The following is a 16326-nucleotide window of genomic DNA, read 5'->3' as shown; positions in this document are numbered from 1 at the left end:
TTAAATTATTTTTTTTTTAAAAAAGCAAGAAGAAAAATAAGAAGCTCTTCCAAATTCCTTTCTGTGAAGCCAGTATTACACTAATACTTAAAATCAGGACAAGACACAACAAAAAATAAAACTACAAGAAAAGCAAAGATAATACAAATACAATAAATAATAATCTTAGAAAGTGAGTGGCCTTTTTTATATATCAATACAGGCATGCTGAGAAAGACATTCAAAATAGATCAAGAAAACATATCTAGAAATAAGCCTAACCAAGCATGTCAAGGAGGCCTCATTAATGAAAATGTCAAGACACCAAAGGGAGAAAACATTAAGGACAACATTAGAAAACGCAAAGATCTTTCATGGTCATGGATTGGAAGATTTCAACACTGTGAGAAATGGCTATTTTATCAGAAGCAATCTACAGATTCAATGCAATTATAGTTGAAATTCCAATGAAATTATTCACAGAAATTGGGGAAAGAATTTTAATCTTCATATAGAAGCACAAAGACCCTGAATAACCAGAATAATCCCAAGTAAAATGAACAGAGCTCAGAGTGTCACCATATATGATTCCAAGTTATTCTACAGAGCCATGTTAATAAAGTCACCATTGTACTGACATAGACACATTCAGAGATCACTGGAATAGAATAGATAACCTAACTGTAAGGCCATGCAACTGAAGCCACATGCTTCTCAACCAAGATACCAAAAATGCACAATGGTGTAAATGTGGCACAAAGATTGAGGACATATTCAGTCAGTTTTGAATTGGACTTGAGGCCTGTTTCATAGGCAGTAAGTCATTCTTAGTACTGAAACTCAGGCCAAAAGACAGTGGATTGGTAAGTCGCAGGCTGTAGGAAGGAAGCTAATGGTGTTGTCTTGCTAAATGGACATGTTCTCAAACTACTTTCTAAAAAGTTACGGTTATTCACATAGAAGAGCACTTTTTAGATTAGTGGGTTTTACCATAGAGTGTGCTTTCCCTTCAGAGGTACTAGGTTGTAGCTCTTCTTCAAGAACAACATTAATTTCACTTTTTCCAGAGAGCCCACAAGCCATCTTTGTTGTCTCTTTTTTGATGGGGCTGTAACCCTGAGTATTCTTTTGCACAAACAACATATCATCACTATTGTCCTCAGGAGAAAGTCCTAAAGGTACAGATTCTCTATCAAACATCTCTATTGCTGAGTCTGGAGATAGATTCTACAGATGAGAATGTGAATTATTAGTTTCCTTGATTTCATTGCCAAACATTCTGTTGTTTTTATTTAGAAGTACTTGTTTTTAAAATGACATTATCCTTCAGAGTCATAGGGTATGGACATATCAAAATAGAAACAAATTAGTATTTAACAACTAAATATCTCTGTAAATGCTTAGCTATTAACACAAAACTTTTATTGAAAAGTCAGTGTTATTTAAATTAGCCTGAAATAGAAGCAAAACAGAAACCACAGTTTGGATTGGAATAAGCAAATCTAAGTATACATTAAGTTTGAAAAAAAAATGAATTATAGGTTCCTTCCAGTCTGAGCTGGTGCCCTGAGCAGACCTTGAGTGCTAGCTCTGCACCCAGTCCCACAACACCCAGAGGAAGCTGAACTCCCATGTGCTCTAACACACCCAGAATCATAAGTTAGAAAGCCACAACATCTACCCCAACACCAGGAGTAACTAGGACCAGCATGGACTAGGATCCATGGATTCAGGAACCTCTGCCCAACCAGTGATATGGATTTCTTCTAGTCTGAGCTGGTGCCCTGAGCAGAACTTAGGCACTAGCTCCACACCCAATCCCACAACACCCAGAGGAAGCTGACTCCAAGGTGCTCCAACCTGCCCAGGATCACAGGATTTCAGGATCCCAGAGGCAACTTGACTTCCAGGAGCTATGACACACCCAGGATCTCAGGATCACAGAATAACAGGATCACAGAGACTCTGAGGAGTTCTGACACAACCAGGATCACAGGAGGGTCAGGCTGTAGTCAGAGTCAGCAAGGGCAGGTAGCACCAGAAATAGCCAGATGGTGAGAAAACATAAGCAATAAAAAACAAGGTTACTTGGTATCATCAGAACCCAGTTCTCCCACTATATAACAAGTCCTGGATAACTCATCACACCGAAAAACCAAGTTTCACATCTAAAATCACTTCTCATGATGATGATAGAGGACTTTAAGAAGGACATAACAATCCCCATCAAAATTCCAGCTCAATTCTTCATAGACTTAGAAAGATTAATTTGCAAATTCATTTGGAATAATAAAAAATCCAGGAGAGCAAAAACAATAACAAAACAAAAACAATAAAAGAACATCTAGGGGAATCACCATCTCTGACCTAAAGCTGTACTACAGAGCAATAGTAATAAAAACTGCATGGTATTGGTACAGAGACATGCAGGAAGATCAATGAAATTGAAATAGAATTGAAGACCCAGTCTATGGTCACTTTTGACAAAGGAGGTAAAACCATCCAGTGGAAAAAAGACACTATTTTCAACAAATGGTGCTGGCTCAACTGGAGGACAACATGGAGAAGAATGCAAATCAATCCATTCTTATCTCCTTATGCAAACCTCAAGTCCAATTGGATCAAGGACTTTCACATAAAACCAGATACACTGAAGCTAATACAAGAGAAAGTGGAGAAAAGCCTCAAACACATGGCCACAGGGGGGAAGTTCCTGAACAGAACACCAATGACTTATACTATAAGATCAAGAATCAACAAATGGGACCTCATAAAATTGCAAAGCTTCTGTAAGGCAAAGGACACCTTAAATATGACAAAACAGCAACCAACAGATTGGGAAAAGATCTTTACCAATTCCACATCTGATAGAGGGTTAATATATAATATATACAAAGAAGAATGAATACATAAAATATAGTACATTTACACAATGGAATACTACTCAGCTACTGAAAACAATGACTTCATGAACCTTGCAGCCAAATAGATGGAACTAGAAAATATTATCCTGAGTGAGGTAACCTAGACACAAAAGAACACACATGGTATGTACTTCAGTCAGCAGGGATTGAGGACAAGATGCCTGCCAACAGACAGGTTGTTAACCACATCTTACCTAACATGTCATTGGCTCAGATGATGTTCTTGATATTTTTTTACTAAAAGTACTTGAGATCTATCTCCCTGCTAAGTTCCCTTTGACAAAATATTACTAAATATAACCACATATTGTCTTAGTTAAGACTTTATTGCTGTGATGAGACTCCATGACCATAGCAACTTTTATAAAGGAAAATATTTAACTTGTGCTAGCTTAGAGATTCAGAGGTTTAGACATCATTGCAGAAAGCACTCAGGCTTACAGTGCTGGAGAGGCAGTTGAGAGGTCCATGTCCAGATCATCAGGCAGCAAGAAGAGAGGGAAACACCGGGACTGGCTTGAGTTTCTGAAACCACATTTATGTAATGGCACATATGTACATTGCCTTCTATTCTGCCAAACAAATTAGACTAGGCTGTCTTTGCACTCACAGAGACATGGCTGCCTCTGTCTCCTGAGTGCTGGGATTAAATGTATGTATAACGGGCCCAGCTTCCTATTGCCTTCCTCTATTCAAAGTATAAACAGGCTGAGAAAGAAATTAGGGAAATGACACCCTTCACAATAGCCACAAATAAAATAAAATATCTTGGAGTGAATCTAACAAAGCAAGTGAAAGATCTGTATGACAAGAACTTCAAGTCTCTGAAGAAAGAAATCGAGGAAGATGTCAGATGATGGAAAGATCTCCCATGCTCCTGGATTGGCAGGATTAACTTAGTAAAAATGGCCATCCTGCCAAAAGCAATCTACAGATTCAATGCAATACCCATCAAAATTCCAAATAAATTCTTCATAGGGATAGAAAGAGCAATTTACAAATTCATTTGGAATAACAAAAAACCTAGGATAGCAAAAACTATTCTCAACAATAAAAGAACTTCTGAGGGAATCACCATCCCTGACCTCAAACTGTACTACAGAGCAGTAGTGATAAAAAAAAAAAAAAAACAAAAACAAAAACTGCATGGTATTGGTACAGAGACAGACAGTAAGATCAATGGAATAGAACTGAAGACCCAGAAATGAACCTGCACACCTATGGTCACTTGATCTCTGACAAGGGAGCTAAATCCATCCAGTGGGAAAAGGTCAGCATTTTCAACAAGTGGTGCTGGCTCAACTGGAAGTCAGCATGTAGAAAAATGCAAATTAATCCATTCTTATCCCCTTGTACAAAGCTCAACTCCAAGTGGATAAAGGACCTTCACATAAAGCCAGATACACTGAAACTAATAGAAGAGAAGTTGGGGAAGACCCTCGAATACCTAGGCACAGGGGAAAAGTTCCTGAACAGAACACCAATGGCTTATGCTCTAAGATCAAGAATCAACAAATGGGACCTCATCAAATTGAAAAGCTTCTGTAAAGCTAAGGACACTGTCAACAAGACAGTTTGAGCAGAACTGCTCAAACCTCTGAGGTCCTGGAATTCCATCTGGATACAGTGAACACAGCATCAGAGGCTTATCAATTTACTCTTACTCCCACTCCTCTTCTAATATCTCAATGCCCATAATCAGCTTGAAGAAGCTAATGAAGAGTCAGCTCCCCTATTCCCTGGGCTTGGGGACTAAGGTGGTAAATGTTGGGCTGTCTTTCTAGGGAAAAGTAGTGGTTTTGTGGGACTAGTGAGGATTAGCTAGGATTTATTGCATAGCCATAACCTATTAGTAGAAATCTGTACAATTATTATTAAGATGAAGATATAAATTCTTAAATGGCACCAATTTACTTTGATTACAAATTTTAAAGTTTTCATTGGTGTGAGCTTCTTATTGATATAAAAGTGAGATTAATATTGTTACTCTCATAGGCATTGTACCAGTATAACACATTTAAGAATACAAGGCTTAGACCCAGTCCTTCTTTAACTTTTTTAACTGATTTGAGATGGTCAGCCTGTGAGTTAAGGGACTATAGCAAATTCATGGCTTGGAGCTTATTGTTAGGGTGTTTTCTATGTTTTATTTAGAAATAGCTGAGTGGAGTTAACAAACAACAGTCCAGATTACCTTACATGGATAGTTGGTTTTCAAAACATCAGAAATCCACAGAATTGACGTGACAAACATTTCCGTATTAATGTTTATTTTGATTAGAGACCTGTCTGCTCCTGACAGCTTCTTGTCGTGGATTCTAAGAAGAAATTGAGCACCTTTGGAGTTACTCCAGTTGTGGTGAGACAGCCACTAGACAAGAATTTCCTCTTTCCTTCCACAGACAAATTACTGTCCAGAAAAGGACACACTTGCAGAATAGTCGACTGATTATATCTGCCTAGACAGAGTAATCAGCCCTTAATAATTCTGCAGCACCAAGGTCTATCAGATGATCCTGGGCCAGAAGGCAGAAGAACAGATGCTCCAACATTTTGTAGTAGAGGGAGTGTCCAGATGTTCAGAGGTCTCTATAAATTGGCTAAGTTTTAGAAGCTATGCTTTGTGCTTCTCACAATTATAGTTAACTCAGTCATTCTGGATTTCTGATGGGGTTGAAAACTTATAGTCTCATAGCCAATCCTGGCTATTTACCTTGAGAGAAAAGATTTGAGTGGATGGTCTTCAGCTGACATTCATCCTAAAGCCAAGGAAAAAGCCAGGTTCAGAACTAAGTGTTTTAGTTAGGAGAGACGACAGAGGTTCTGGTTAGTCAACAAAATGATGGACTGGGTATTGGGACTATCTTGTACCTCACTGGTACAAATTGGCATAATTATGCTCTAATTGTATTTTGAGAGAAAAGTTTCATTTTAACAGGAAGGGTGATATGTAGGAGGAGCTAAGGTGGGAGGAGTACTGACAGGAAGAGAAGGAGTAAGAAGAGGAGGAGAAGAAGGAGAGGAGAAGCTAGGTGATGAGAGAGAGAAAGAGGGGGGAGACAGGGAGGCAGATGTTCATGTATCTCCATCAGTCAAAGATAGTTGATATATCTAAGTTGGGTAGTGGTTTACACCTCTGATTGAGCAATACCAAACTTATAAAGCCTTTGATTAACATTTTTTTAAAAAATGTATAAGTGCAAAAAGGAAAAGGGAGCATGGGATAGGGGTTTTCTAAGGGGGGGGGATGGGGAAAGGGGATGGCATCTGAAGTGTAAATAAAATATCCAATTAAAAAATGGGAAAAAAAAAGGTATAATCAATGTTAAATTTCAAATATCAATTGGTTTTCTACCATATAGTCAAAAGGGAATAAAAATAAATATCATTACTCTCACAAAAAAAAAAAAAAAAAAAAAAACCAGCAAGATAATGACGCCAAGGCTCCAAGAGTTTAACAAAAATTCTAAGAATGGTTACTTATTTCTACTTCTTATATCTTCACTTATACTGTAATCATTTGTATATCAAACATATTTGTTCTGGGGGCCAAGGTATAGCTCAGTGGTTTAGAACACTTGCAGCTTTTGCAGAGAAACTGGGTTCAATTCATCAGCCTCCATATGGCAGCTGACCATCACCTGTAAGTCCGATTTCTGGGCATAAGATGCACCTATTTGACCTCTGTGGGCAATGGACACAAACATAGTACACAGATAGAATGCAGGCAAAACATTCTTGTACATAAAATATATAAATCTAAATCACAAACATGTTGATTATTTTCATGTTAACTGTAACTACTCTAGGAGTCTTTATTATTTATTACCTGTATTTTGATGACTTCTCCTGGCTTGTGTTAAAAGTATGTTCACTTTCTGAATTTTTATTTCCATAGCTTAACTTATTTTTATTTCCAGGAATGAAGGTGTGAAGGAGGTACAGGGCATGTTTGAGGCTGGGCTCCTCTTTTATGATATCATCTGCAATACTGCAGACATAAACACACGCACATGCACACACACACAAGCAAGTATGTCACTTCCCAAATTAGTGGAACTTACCTTTATGGGTGTTTGTCCTTCAGAGGTAATAGGTAGTGGCTCCCCTTGAGAACAAACGTTAACTTCATGTCTTCCTATAAGTGTTCGAGCTCTGTTCTCTACCCTTCTTCTGACAAGCTTGCTCTGTTGTAAAAACCTTGATGAAGTTTTTATAGAGGTACACTCAGTGTTATTTATATTCATTTCCTTAGATATTTTCTGTAATGGAAAAATAGAGAATTAACTTTCTTACTTTCGTTCCAAAATTAACTTTTTTGAAGGAGTGGAGAGGCATGTTTTCAATACTTCCTTATTCCTTCATAGTTACAGGTATTGACACACAAAATGTAAAAACAAAAATAATGAAATGTCTTCAAATATGTTTATCTATTCACCTATTATAAGAACATCATTAACAAGTAAAAATATTTATGCCAGCCTAGAATACAAGAAAATCATGAACTGAGAATCTTGGCCTTGTCATTGTAGTTTAGACTAAACTTAATTCATTATGTTTCAAAGCTTCCAAACCCTGTACAAAATGATTGTTAATATTAATAGCTCCATTTTCATCAATCTCTGTCTTCTTTTATGATTCTGAAATATAAATGCACATTATTTTTCATTTATATTTTTCTTTAAACAATTAAACAGTGATTTAATTACTAGTGTTGTCCATATCATAGCACCTGTGAAATTGGTTTAGAAACATGTTTGTTCATTATCCACATTCAAAAATTATTAAAAATGTAACTTATAATTCAGTAAACCCCACTTTGAGATTCCAGGTAACAAACACCTCTAGTAGTTCATGGTTATGAAGTCGCTTTAAAGTGAATATGCATTATCTAAATAAAAGCCTTCTAATATTTCAAAACCTAAAATTTGGCACAAAGAGTGTAAGTTTATAATATCTCAAAATGCAAAACAAAATATCAAAAATTAAAATGTTACTATGGTGTATGAATCATCACTTCCAAAACGGGTGACTAATTGGAGAAAACTGGAGAAATTGTGTAACTGGATGAAGAATTTTAAACATAATCTTAGTGGAATCAAATAGGAAACACAGTACAAATTCTTTATAATGCTAATTAAGAGATTACAAATAGCTAAATTTACACAATCTTTGTTAATCTAAATACAGATGCAAAGATGGAAACAGAGGTGATGCTCTCATCTACAATACTGAAATAGGAGTGTCCAAGGGAAGAAAAAACCTACTTGCATGTATGCTGAAGGTAAAGGCTCCTGGGAGATTCCTGGATCATTAAAATAACTGGACTCATTAAACTGTATTCATTCTAATGTATATTTATTCCTGCAAATCACCCTTGGCAAAACATCAGAAGTATTCTTTTATTGAAGAACTGCACTCAATCTTCCACTCACTATGTGTTTACAGGCCTTTCTCTTTTTTAGATACCACTAGCTACTAAAACTTTCTGCTTACTTGGAATTTATGGAAAGTTCCACATCTACAAAATAGTTTTCTCTAACCACCTTTCCATTTAAAACTGAGATAGGTAGACTACTCTAACTTTAACAAAATTGGTAAGAAAATAAATTGCACAAACTAGTATTTACCTGTATAATGGAAATGCTGTCATTATCCTCTATTGTAGGCCCAAGAATATCAGGGTCAGGTTTGTCAGGGAACCTTTAAAATAAAAACATACAGTAATGGGTGGGTTTTGTCATTTGAACAATTCTGGTGAAATATCCATTACCCATATATTGAGTGATGTTTCCACATATTTACATAATTGAAAGTTAACAGGTGTTTTATTAAAGCTTTTGGTTCTCTTACTTTATACATTGAGTTTATCTCAATGTATAAAACATTCGAGAAAGACTAATTCCTATTCTAATTTTTTAAAAAGTCATCATATTAAGAAATGGCTCAGAAAATAAGAGTGCTTGCTGCTCACACACATCAACCTGAGTTTGAATCCTCAACATATGCATAAATACTTGGGCATGCTCTTGTATAACCCCAGTACTGTTGGTGGCACAGAAAGGGGGGATCATGGAGACTTCTTGACTTCAAGTAAAGCTCCAGGTTCAATGAGACACTTTACATCAATTGGACAATGTAAAGATTGATAGAACAAGACACCAATATCCTCCTCTTACCTCCAAGCTTGCACACAAATATATGTAACACAGAGAAAGAGAAACAGACAGAGACAGAGACAAGAGATTAATTGCCAATGTATTGACTTTTGCCTGTATAAATTACTTGTCTTAAAGTTTGAACTGATAATTTCCCTAACAAGTATATATGTTTGCTATCTAAACTGAAATAAATCCATTGCTTAAAACAAGATAGAAAACTGGCTGTGTCTTCTCCAATGGCTAACTCTTGTTGAAAACTAAGCTGCTCTATGTGTCCTGTCTATTGTCTATACCTCAGTAAAGATTAAGTGCCTTATTTATGTAAATTGATAAAGGAATATCAAGTACCACAAGCATATCTGCTATAGAGACCCCTGTAAGGGATTCAAATTATGTTAACATCTTTGTGGGGAGACTGCATATGTGAATATATGTGCGCGTGTGCTAGTGTGTGTGTGTGTGTGTGTGTGTGTGTGTGTGTGTGTGTGTGTAGGACAGGGGACATCAGTGTTCTTCCTCCTTGGATTCCATCCACCACACAATGGTATGTCACTTAAACAGGAGACAAATCAATTCTTCTAGTTTGATTTTTCAGCAAGCCATAAGGAATAACCATAACTCTGCCTCCTCAATGATGGATAGACACAAGCATGTGAAATCATGCCTGTGTTTTTATGTGTGTGCTGAGATTAAACTCAGTACCTCCTATTTATAGAAACTCACTTTATTAACGGGTCTCTCTCCTCAGCCCCAAACTGGTACTTTTCAAGAGATACCATGATATTTTCAGGTCCTCCAATTGACCAGACTAAATAGCAACAGCATTTTCAGGAGTCTCCAATTTTTTATTTTAATGAGTTTTTGCAATAATTTTAGTATCTCTAGATCTGAATTTTAGTATTATCACTGTCATATCTGTCATACACTGCTATTTTTATCTCATCTCCAAAACCCTCACTACTACCCAAACTAATGTTCTTCAATCCTCACTATCAACTATAAATTCATTTCCATCCTCCTTTACTAGATTAACTCACTATTTCCACACTCACCCTCTTCCATGAGCCTTACTACTCGTGCTCTCCTATTTTATTACTAAATATCCACATACTTGTGAATAAATAAAAAGACTACCTCTTTTACAACTAGAGCTAGAGTACAAATTCCATTTCTGACACATGCTGTGTTTACCCAAGTTTCTTTCACGTGTTTGAACTTTAGGATTCCCAATAAAACAATTAAAAACAAGGATGTTGTCTTAGTTAGGGTTTTACTGCTGTGAACAGACACCATGGCAAAGGACACTCTTACAGGAACAATATTTAACTGGGACTGGCTTACAGGTTCAGAGGTTCAGTCCATTATCATCAAGGCAGAAACATGGCAGCATCCAAGCAGGCATGGTGAAGAAGGAGCTGAGAGTTCTACAGCTTCATCTTAAGGCTGCAAGCAGAATACTGACTTCCAGGCAGCTAGAATGAGGGTTTAAAGCCCACACCCACAGTGACACACCTACTTCAATGGGGCCATACCTTCTAACAGAGCCACTCCCTGGGCTGAGCATATCCAAACCATCACATTCCACTCCCTGGCCTACATAGTCATGTTCAAACATATGAGTCTATGGGGGCCATACAAAATACATTTAGTTCAACTTCCAGAGTTCCTATAGTCCATAGGAGCCTCAACAAGTTTAAAAGTCCAAAGTTCAAGGTCTCTTCTGAGATTTATCAAATTATTTAACTGTAATCCTCAAAGCAAGACAGAAAAACAGCTGGGGAAACTTCAGACTCTGCATCTCCATGTCTGATGTCAAAGCACTCTTCAGATCTCCAACTCCCTTTTCATCTTGGTTGACTGCAACAAACTTCTTTCTGCTAAGTTGGTTCCAATCCCTTTTAGCAGCTTTCCTCAGCAGATAGCCCACAGCTCTGGTATCTCTAATATCTTAAGGTCTCCAAGGCAACTTCAACATTACAACTTCTTGTTTCAATGTCTGGGATCCACACATGATCCTCTGGGGTCCTATGAAGGGCTGGCTTCACTTCTCCAGCTCTACCCTCTGTAACACTCTAAGCTTAGGTTGATCAACTCCATAGCTGCTTCTGTCCTTGGTGATCATCCCATGGTACTGGCAACTCCAGTACACTGGGGTCTTCTGCTGCAACTAGGCTTCACCAATAGCCTCTCATAGGCTGTCTTCATAGTGCCAAGCATCAACTACTTTGTATAACCCCTTCAGTCCTGGGTTGTCAACTGCAACTGGGGCTACACACCTTCACCAGTGGCCTTCCATGGCCTCTCAAAGTGCCAAGCCTCAGCTGTTCTTCATGACCCTTTCATCCCTTCAAAACCAGTAGCACCTAGGTTACTCTTACATATTACCAAGTACAGCTGCAGCACAAGGTACAACCTTGACTGTCTCTGGAATACAGTGTCTTTGTGCTTTCAGAAAAGGCTTCCCAGAAATTTTCACATCCTGATGCTGGTCTCTTCTTAATCACTGCTACTTTCAGTCCTTTTTTCTGGGGCAAACTCCTAGCTAGTCTGCTTCCATGAAGACACCATATCCTAACCCATCCTAGAGGAACCACTGTACTAAGAGCAGAGGAGAATCCACTGCACTCAGAGAAGATGAGGAAGCTGGACTCCCAGGAGTTCTAACACACCCAGGATCATGGGATTTTAGGATCCCAGAGGCAGCCTGAATCCCAGGAGCTCTTTGACCCAGGAGCTCAGAATCACAGGATCACAGATACATCTGGACTCTGAGGAGTTCTGACACAAGCAAGATAACTTGAAAGTCAGGTTCCAGTCAGTCAGTGAGCGCAGGTAGCACTAGAATTAACCAGATGGTGAAAGGCAAGCACAAGAATATAGGCAACAGAAACCAAGGTTACCTGGCTTCATAAGAACCCAGTTCTCCCACCATAGCAAGTCCTGGACACCCTATCACACAGGAAAAGCAGGATTCAGATTTTAAATCACTTCTTGTTGAGAGCAACCTTGCTTATACACTGAAGGTCTAAATCAGCCATGGTCCTGAGTCGGCCATACATGCCTGCTAACACAAAGTCTTGGTCTCTGTGGGAAAACACTGACCCTACAACAGATAGCTATAGATCTTGTAAACAGGCAGCCTTAGTGGAAAATTACCAGCCTGGATAAGAATAAATAGTCATAGGTCTTGTGTATAGGTAGCCTTGGTGGAAAGTACCAGCTTAGATAAGAACAAATGAATCTTAGACAGAGTCATAGTGACTCTGTTCCCTGCTTCTTCACCCAGCCAAAACCCTGTTCTGGAAGATATTTGTACTCCTCCTGAGAACACCTACACTTCTGCGTCATCCCCTTCCCCACATTCTGCCTCTATGTTTATATAACCCCTGTGTGGAAAAAATTAAAATAATGGTTTGATCAGACTCTAGACAAGCCATAATTCTTTGCATTCACCTTTATCTCTTTCAGGTGATCCCCACCAGACCCTGTTCACCACCCTGATGGCCAGGGCAACTTCTCACTATGATGATACAGGACATTAAGAAAAACATAAATAACTCCCTCAAAAAATACAGGATAACACAGGTAGACAGGTAGAAGCCCTTAAAGAGGAAACACAAAAATCCCTTTAAAAATTACAAGAAAACACAACCAAACAGGTGAAGAAATTGGACAAAACCATCCAGGACATAAGAATTAAAGTAGAAACAATAGAGAAATCACAAAGGGAGACTATACAGGAGACAGAAAACCTAGGAAAAAGATCAGGAGTCATGGATTCGAGCATCACCAACACAATACAAGAGATAGAAGAGAGAATCTCATGTGCAGAAGATACCACAGAAAACACTGACACAAGTGTCAATGAAAATGCAAAATGCAAAAAGCTCCTAACCCAAAACATCCAGGAAATCCAGGACACAATGAGAAGACCAAACCTAAGGATAACAAGTATAAATAAGAGTGAAGATTCCCAACTCAAAGGGCCAGTAAATATCTTCAACAAAATTATAGAAGAAAATATTCCTAACCGAAAGAAAGAGATGCCCATAAATATACAAGAAGTCTACAGAACTCCAAATAGCCTAGACCAGAAGAGAAATCCCTCCTGTCACATAATAATCAAAACATCAAATGTACAAAACAAACAAAGAATATTAAAATCAGTAAAAGAAAAAGGTCAAGTAACTTATAAAGACAGACCTATCAGAATTACACCAGAATTCTCACCAGAGACCATAAAGGCCAGAAGATCTTGGCCTGATATCATACAGACCTTAAGAGAACACAAATGCCAGCCCAGACTACTATGCCCAGCAAAACTCTCAATCACTATAGATGGAGAAACCAAGATATTCCATGACAAAACCAAATTTACACAATAATCTTTCCACAAATTCAGCCCTACAAGAATAATAGATGGAAAACTCTAACACAAGGAGGGAAACTACAACCTAAAAAAAGCAAGAAAGTAATCTTCCAACAAACCCAAAAGAAGATAGCCATACATACATAATTCCACCTCTAGTAAGAAAAATAACAGGAAACAACAATAACTTTTTCTTAATATCTCTTAACATCAATGGTCTCAATTTCCCAATAAAAAGACATAGACTAACAGATTGAATACATAAACAGGACCTAGCATTTTGCTGCATACAGTAAACATACCTCAGTGACAAAGACAGACACTACCTCAGAGTAAAAGGCTGAAAAACAATTTTCCAAGCAAATGGTCCCAAGAAAAAACCTGAAGTAGCCATTCTAATATCAAATAAAATCAACTTTCAACCAAAAGTTATCAAAAACACTTCATACTCATCAAAAGAAAAATCTACCAAAATAAACTCTCAATTCTGAACATCTATGCTCTAAATACAAGGGCACTCACGTACATAAAAGAAACCTTACTGAAGCTCAAAGCACAAACTGCACCTCACACAATAATAATAGGGGACTTCAACACCCCACTCTCAGAAATGGACAGATCATGGAAATAAACTAAACAGAGACACAGCAAAACTAACAGAAGTTATGAAACAAATGGATTTAACAGATATCTATAGAACATTTCATCCTAAAACAAAACAATATACCTTTTTCTCAGCACCTCATGGTACCTTTTCCAAAATATCCAAATTAATAAAACTCAGAACTGAAAAGGGAGACATAACAACAGAAACTGAGGAAATTCAAAAAAAATCATCAGATCCTACTACAAAAGCCTATTCTCAAAAAAAAAAAAAAAAAAAAAAAAAAAAAAAAAAAAAAAAAAAAAAAAAAAAAAAAACCTGGAAAATCTGGATGAAATGAACAATTTTCTAGACAGATACTAGGTACCACAGTTAATTCAGGAGCAGATGAACCATCTAAATAGTCCCATAACTCCTAAAGAAATAGAAGCAGTCATTAAAAGTCTTTCCCCCCCCCCCAAAAAAAAGCTCAGGACCAGATGGTTTTAGTGCAGAATTCTATCAGACCTTCAAGAAAGACCTAATACCAATTCTCTTCAAACTAACTATTCCACAAAATAGAAACAGAAGAAACACTACCCAATCCATTCTATGAAGCCACAATTACCCTCATACATAAACCACACAGACTCAACAAAGAAAGAGAACTTCAGACCAATCTCCCTTATGAATATCAATGCAAAAATACTCAGTAAAATTCTCACAAAATGAATCCAAGAACACATCAAAACAATCATCCATCATGATCAAGTGGGCTTTATCCCAGAAATGCAGAGATGGTTCAATATACAAAAATCCATCAATGTAATCCACTACATAAATAAACTCAAAGAAAAAAACCACATGATCATCTCACTAGACGCTGAGAAAGCATTTGACAAAATTCAACATCCCTTCATGTTAAAAAGTCTTGGAAAGCTTAGGAATTCAAGGCCCATATCTAAACATAGTAAAAGCAATATACAGCAAGCCAATAGCCAACATCAAACTAAATGGAGAGAAACTTGAAGCAATCCCACTAAGATCACGGACTAGACAAGGCTGCCCACTCTCTCCCTACCTATTCAATATAGTACTGGAAGTCCCAGCCAGAGCAATTAGACAACAAAAGGAAGTCAAAGAGATACAAATAGGAAAGAAAGAAGTCAAAATATCAGTATTTGCAGATGATATGATAGTATACTTAAATGACCCCAAAACCTCCACCAGAGAACTCTTAAACCTGATTTTAAAACTTCAGCAAAGTGCCTAGATATAAAATTAACTCAAACAAATCAGTAACCTTCCTCTATTCAAAGGATAAACAGGCTGGGGAAAGAAATTAAGAAAATGACACCCTTCACAGTAGTCACAAATAATATAAAATATCTTGGTGTGACTCTAACCAAGCAAGTGAAAGATCTGTATGACAAGAACTTCAAGTCTCTGAAGAAAGAAATTGAAGATCTCAGAAGATGGAAAGATCTCCCATGCTCCTGGATTGGCAGGATTAATATAGTAAAAATGGCCATCTTGCCAAAAGCAATCTACAGATTCAATTCAATCCCCATCAAAATTCCCACTGATATACCTGTCTCCTTAGAGATTTGCCAGAGCCTGACATATACAGAGGTGGATGCTCACAGCCAACCATTAAACTAATCATGAAGTTCCCAATGGGGAGTTAGAGAGAAAACTGAAGGAGCTGAAGGGGTTTGAGGCCCCATGTGGAGAGCAACAGTACCAACCAACCAGAGTTCCCAGGGTCTAAGCTGCCAATCTGGGAGCACATAGGGAGGGACTCATGGCTCCAGCTGTATATGTAGAGGAGGATGGCCTTGTTGGGCATAGGTGGGAGAGGAAGTCCTTGGTCCTCTGAAGGCTGGATGCCCCAGTGTGGGGGAATTTGAGGTCAGGAAGGCACATCCTCATAGAAGCAGGAGGGGGAATGGGATAGGGATTTTCTGGGTGGGGGGATGAGCATAACATCTAAAATGTAAATAAAATATCCAATAAAAATGATTTCAAAAAAGATTACATTGTCTAAAATCATGTGTGGAATTGACTCTCCATAGCATATGATGGTAGCTAAAAATAAAGTATAGTTATACAGAAAAAAAAAATCACTGCTAATTTCTTAGCTCCAGCTAACCAGCTTCAATAGTGCAGATCTGGCCCAAGAGGTTTTAGTGGAGAATTTCAATATGTGGCCTAGAGACTGTTTTTGTCTCAGTAGTCTCTTTCTCCTCTGGACTACAAAGCCATGGCCACATGGCTGAACCTGCCAAGTTCTGCTACTTGCAGGAACTG

At 37.7% G+C, this 16326-nt stretch overlaps 1 protein-coding gene across 1 annotated transcript in view; it reads right to left on the bottom strand.

The window, feature by feature from the left end:
* Positions 1 to 16326, bottom strand: part of LOC143442566 (uncharacterized) — a 101240-nt gene that overhangs the window by 43626 nt on the left and 41288 nt on the right. The window contains exons 12-13 of the mRNA XM_076935278.1: positions 8534 to 8606; positions 6968 to 7165 (exon numbers count right to left, since the gene is read on the bottom strand). Of these exons, the coding sequence (XP_076791393.1) occupies positions 6968 to 7165; positions 8534 to 8606 (271 nt within the window). The remainder of the gene's footprint in view (positions 1 to 6967; positions 7166 to 8533; positions 8607 to 16326) is intronic.

Source organism: Arvicanthis niloticus, chromosome 6 (assembly GCF_011762505.2).
Source record: "Arvicanthis niloticus isolate mArvNil1 chromosome 6, mArvNil1.pat.X, whole genome shotgun sequence".
In the NCBI taxonomy this organism is placed as follows: Eukaryota; Metazoa; Chordata; class Mammalia; order Rodentia; family Muridae; genus Arvicanthis; species Arvicanthis niloticus.
This window is presented reverse-complemented; position numbering and strand designations above follow the sequence as displayed.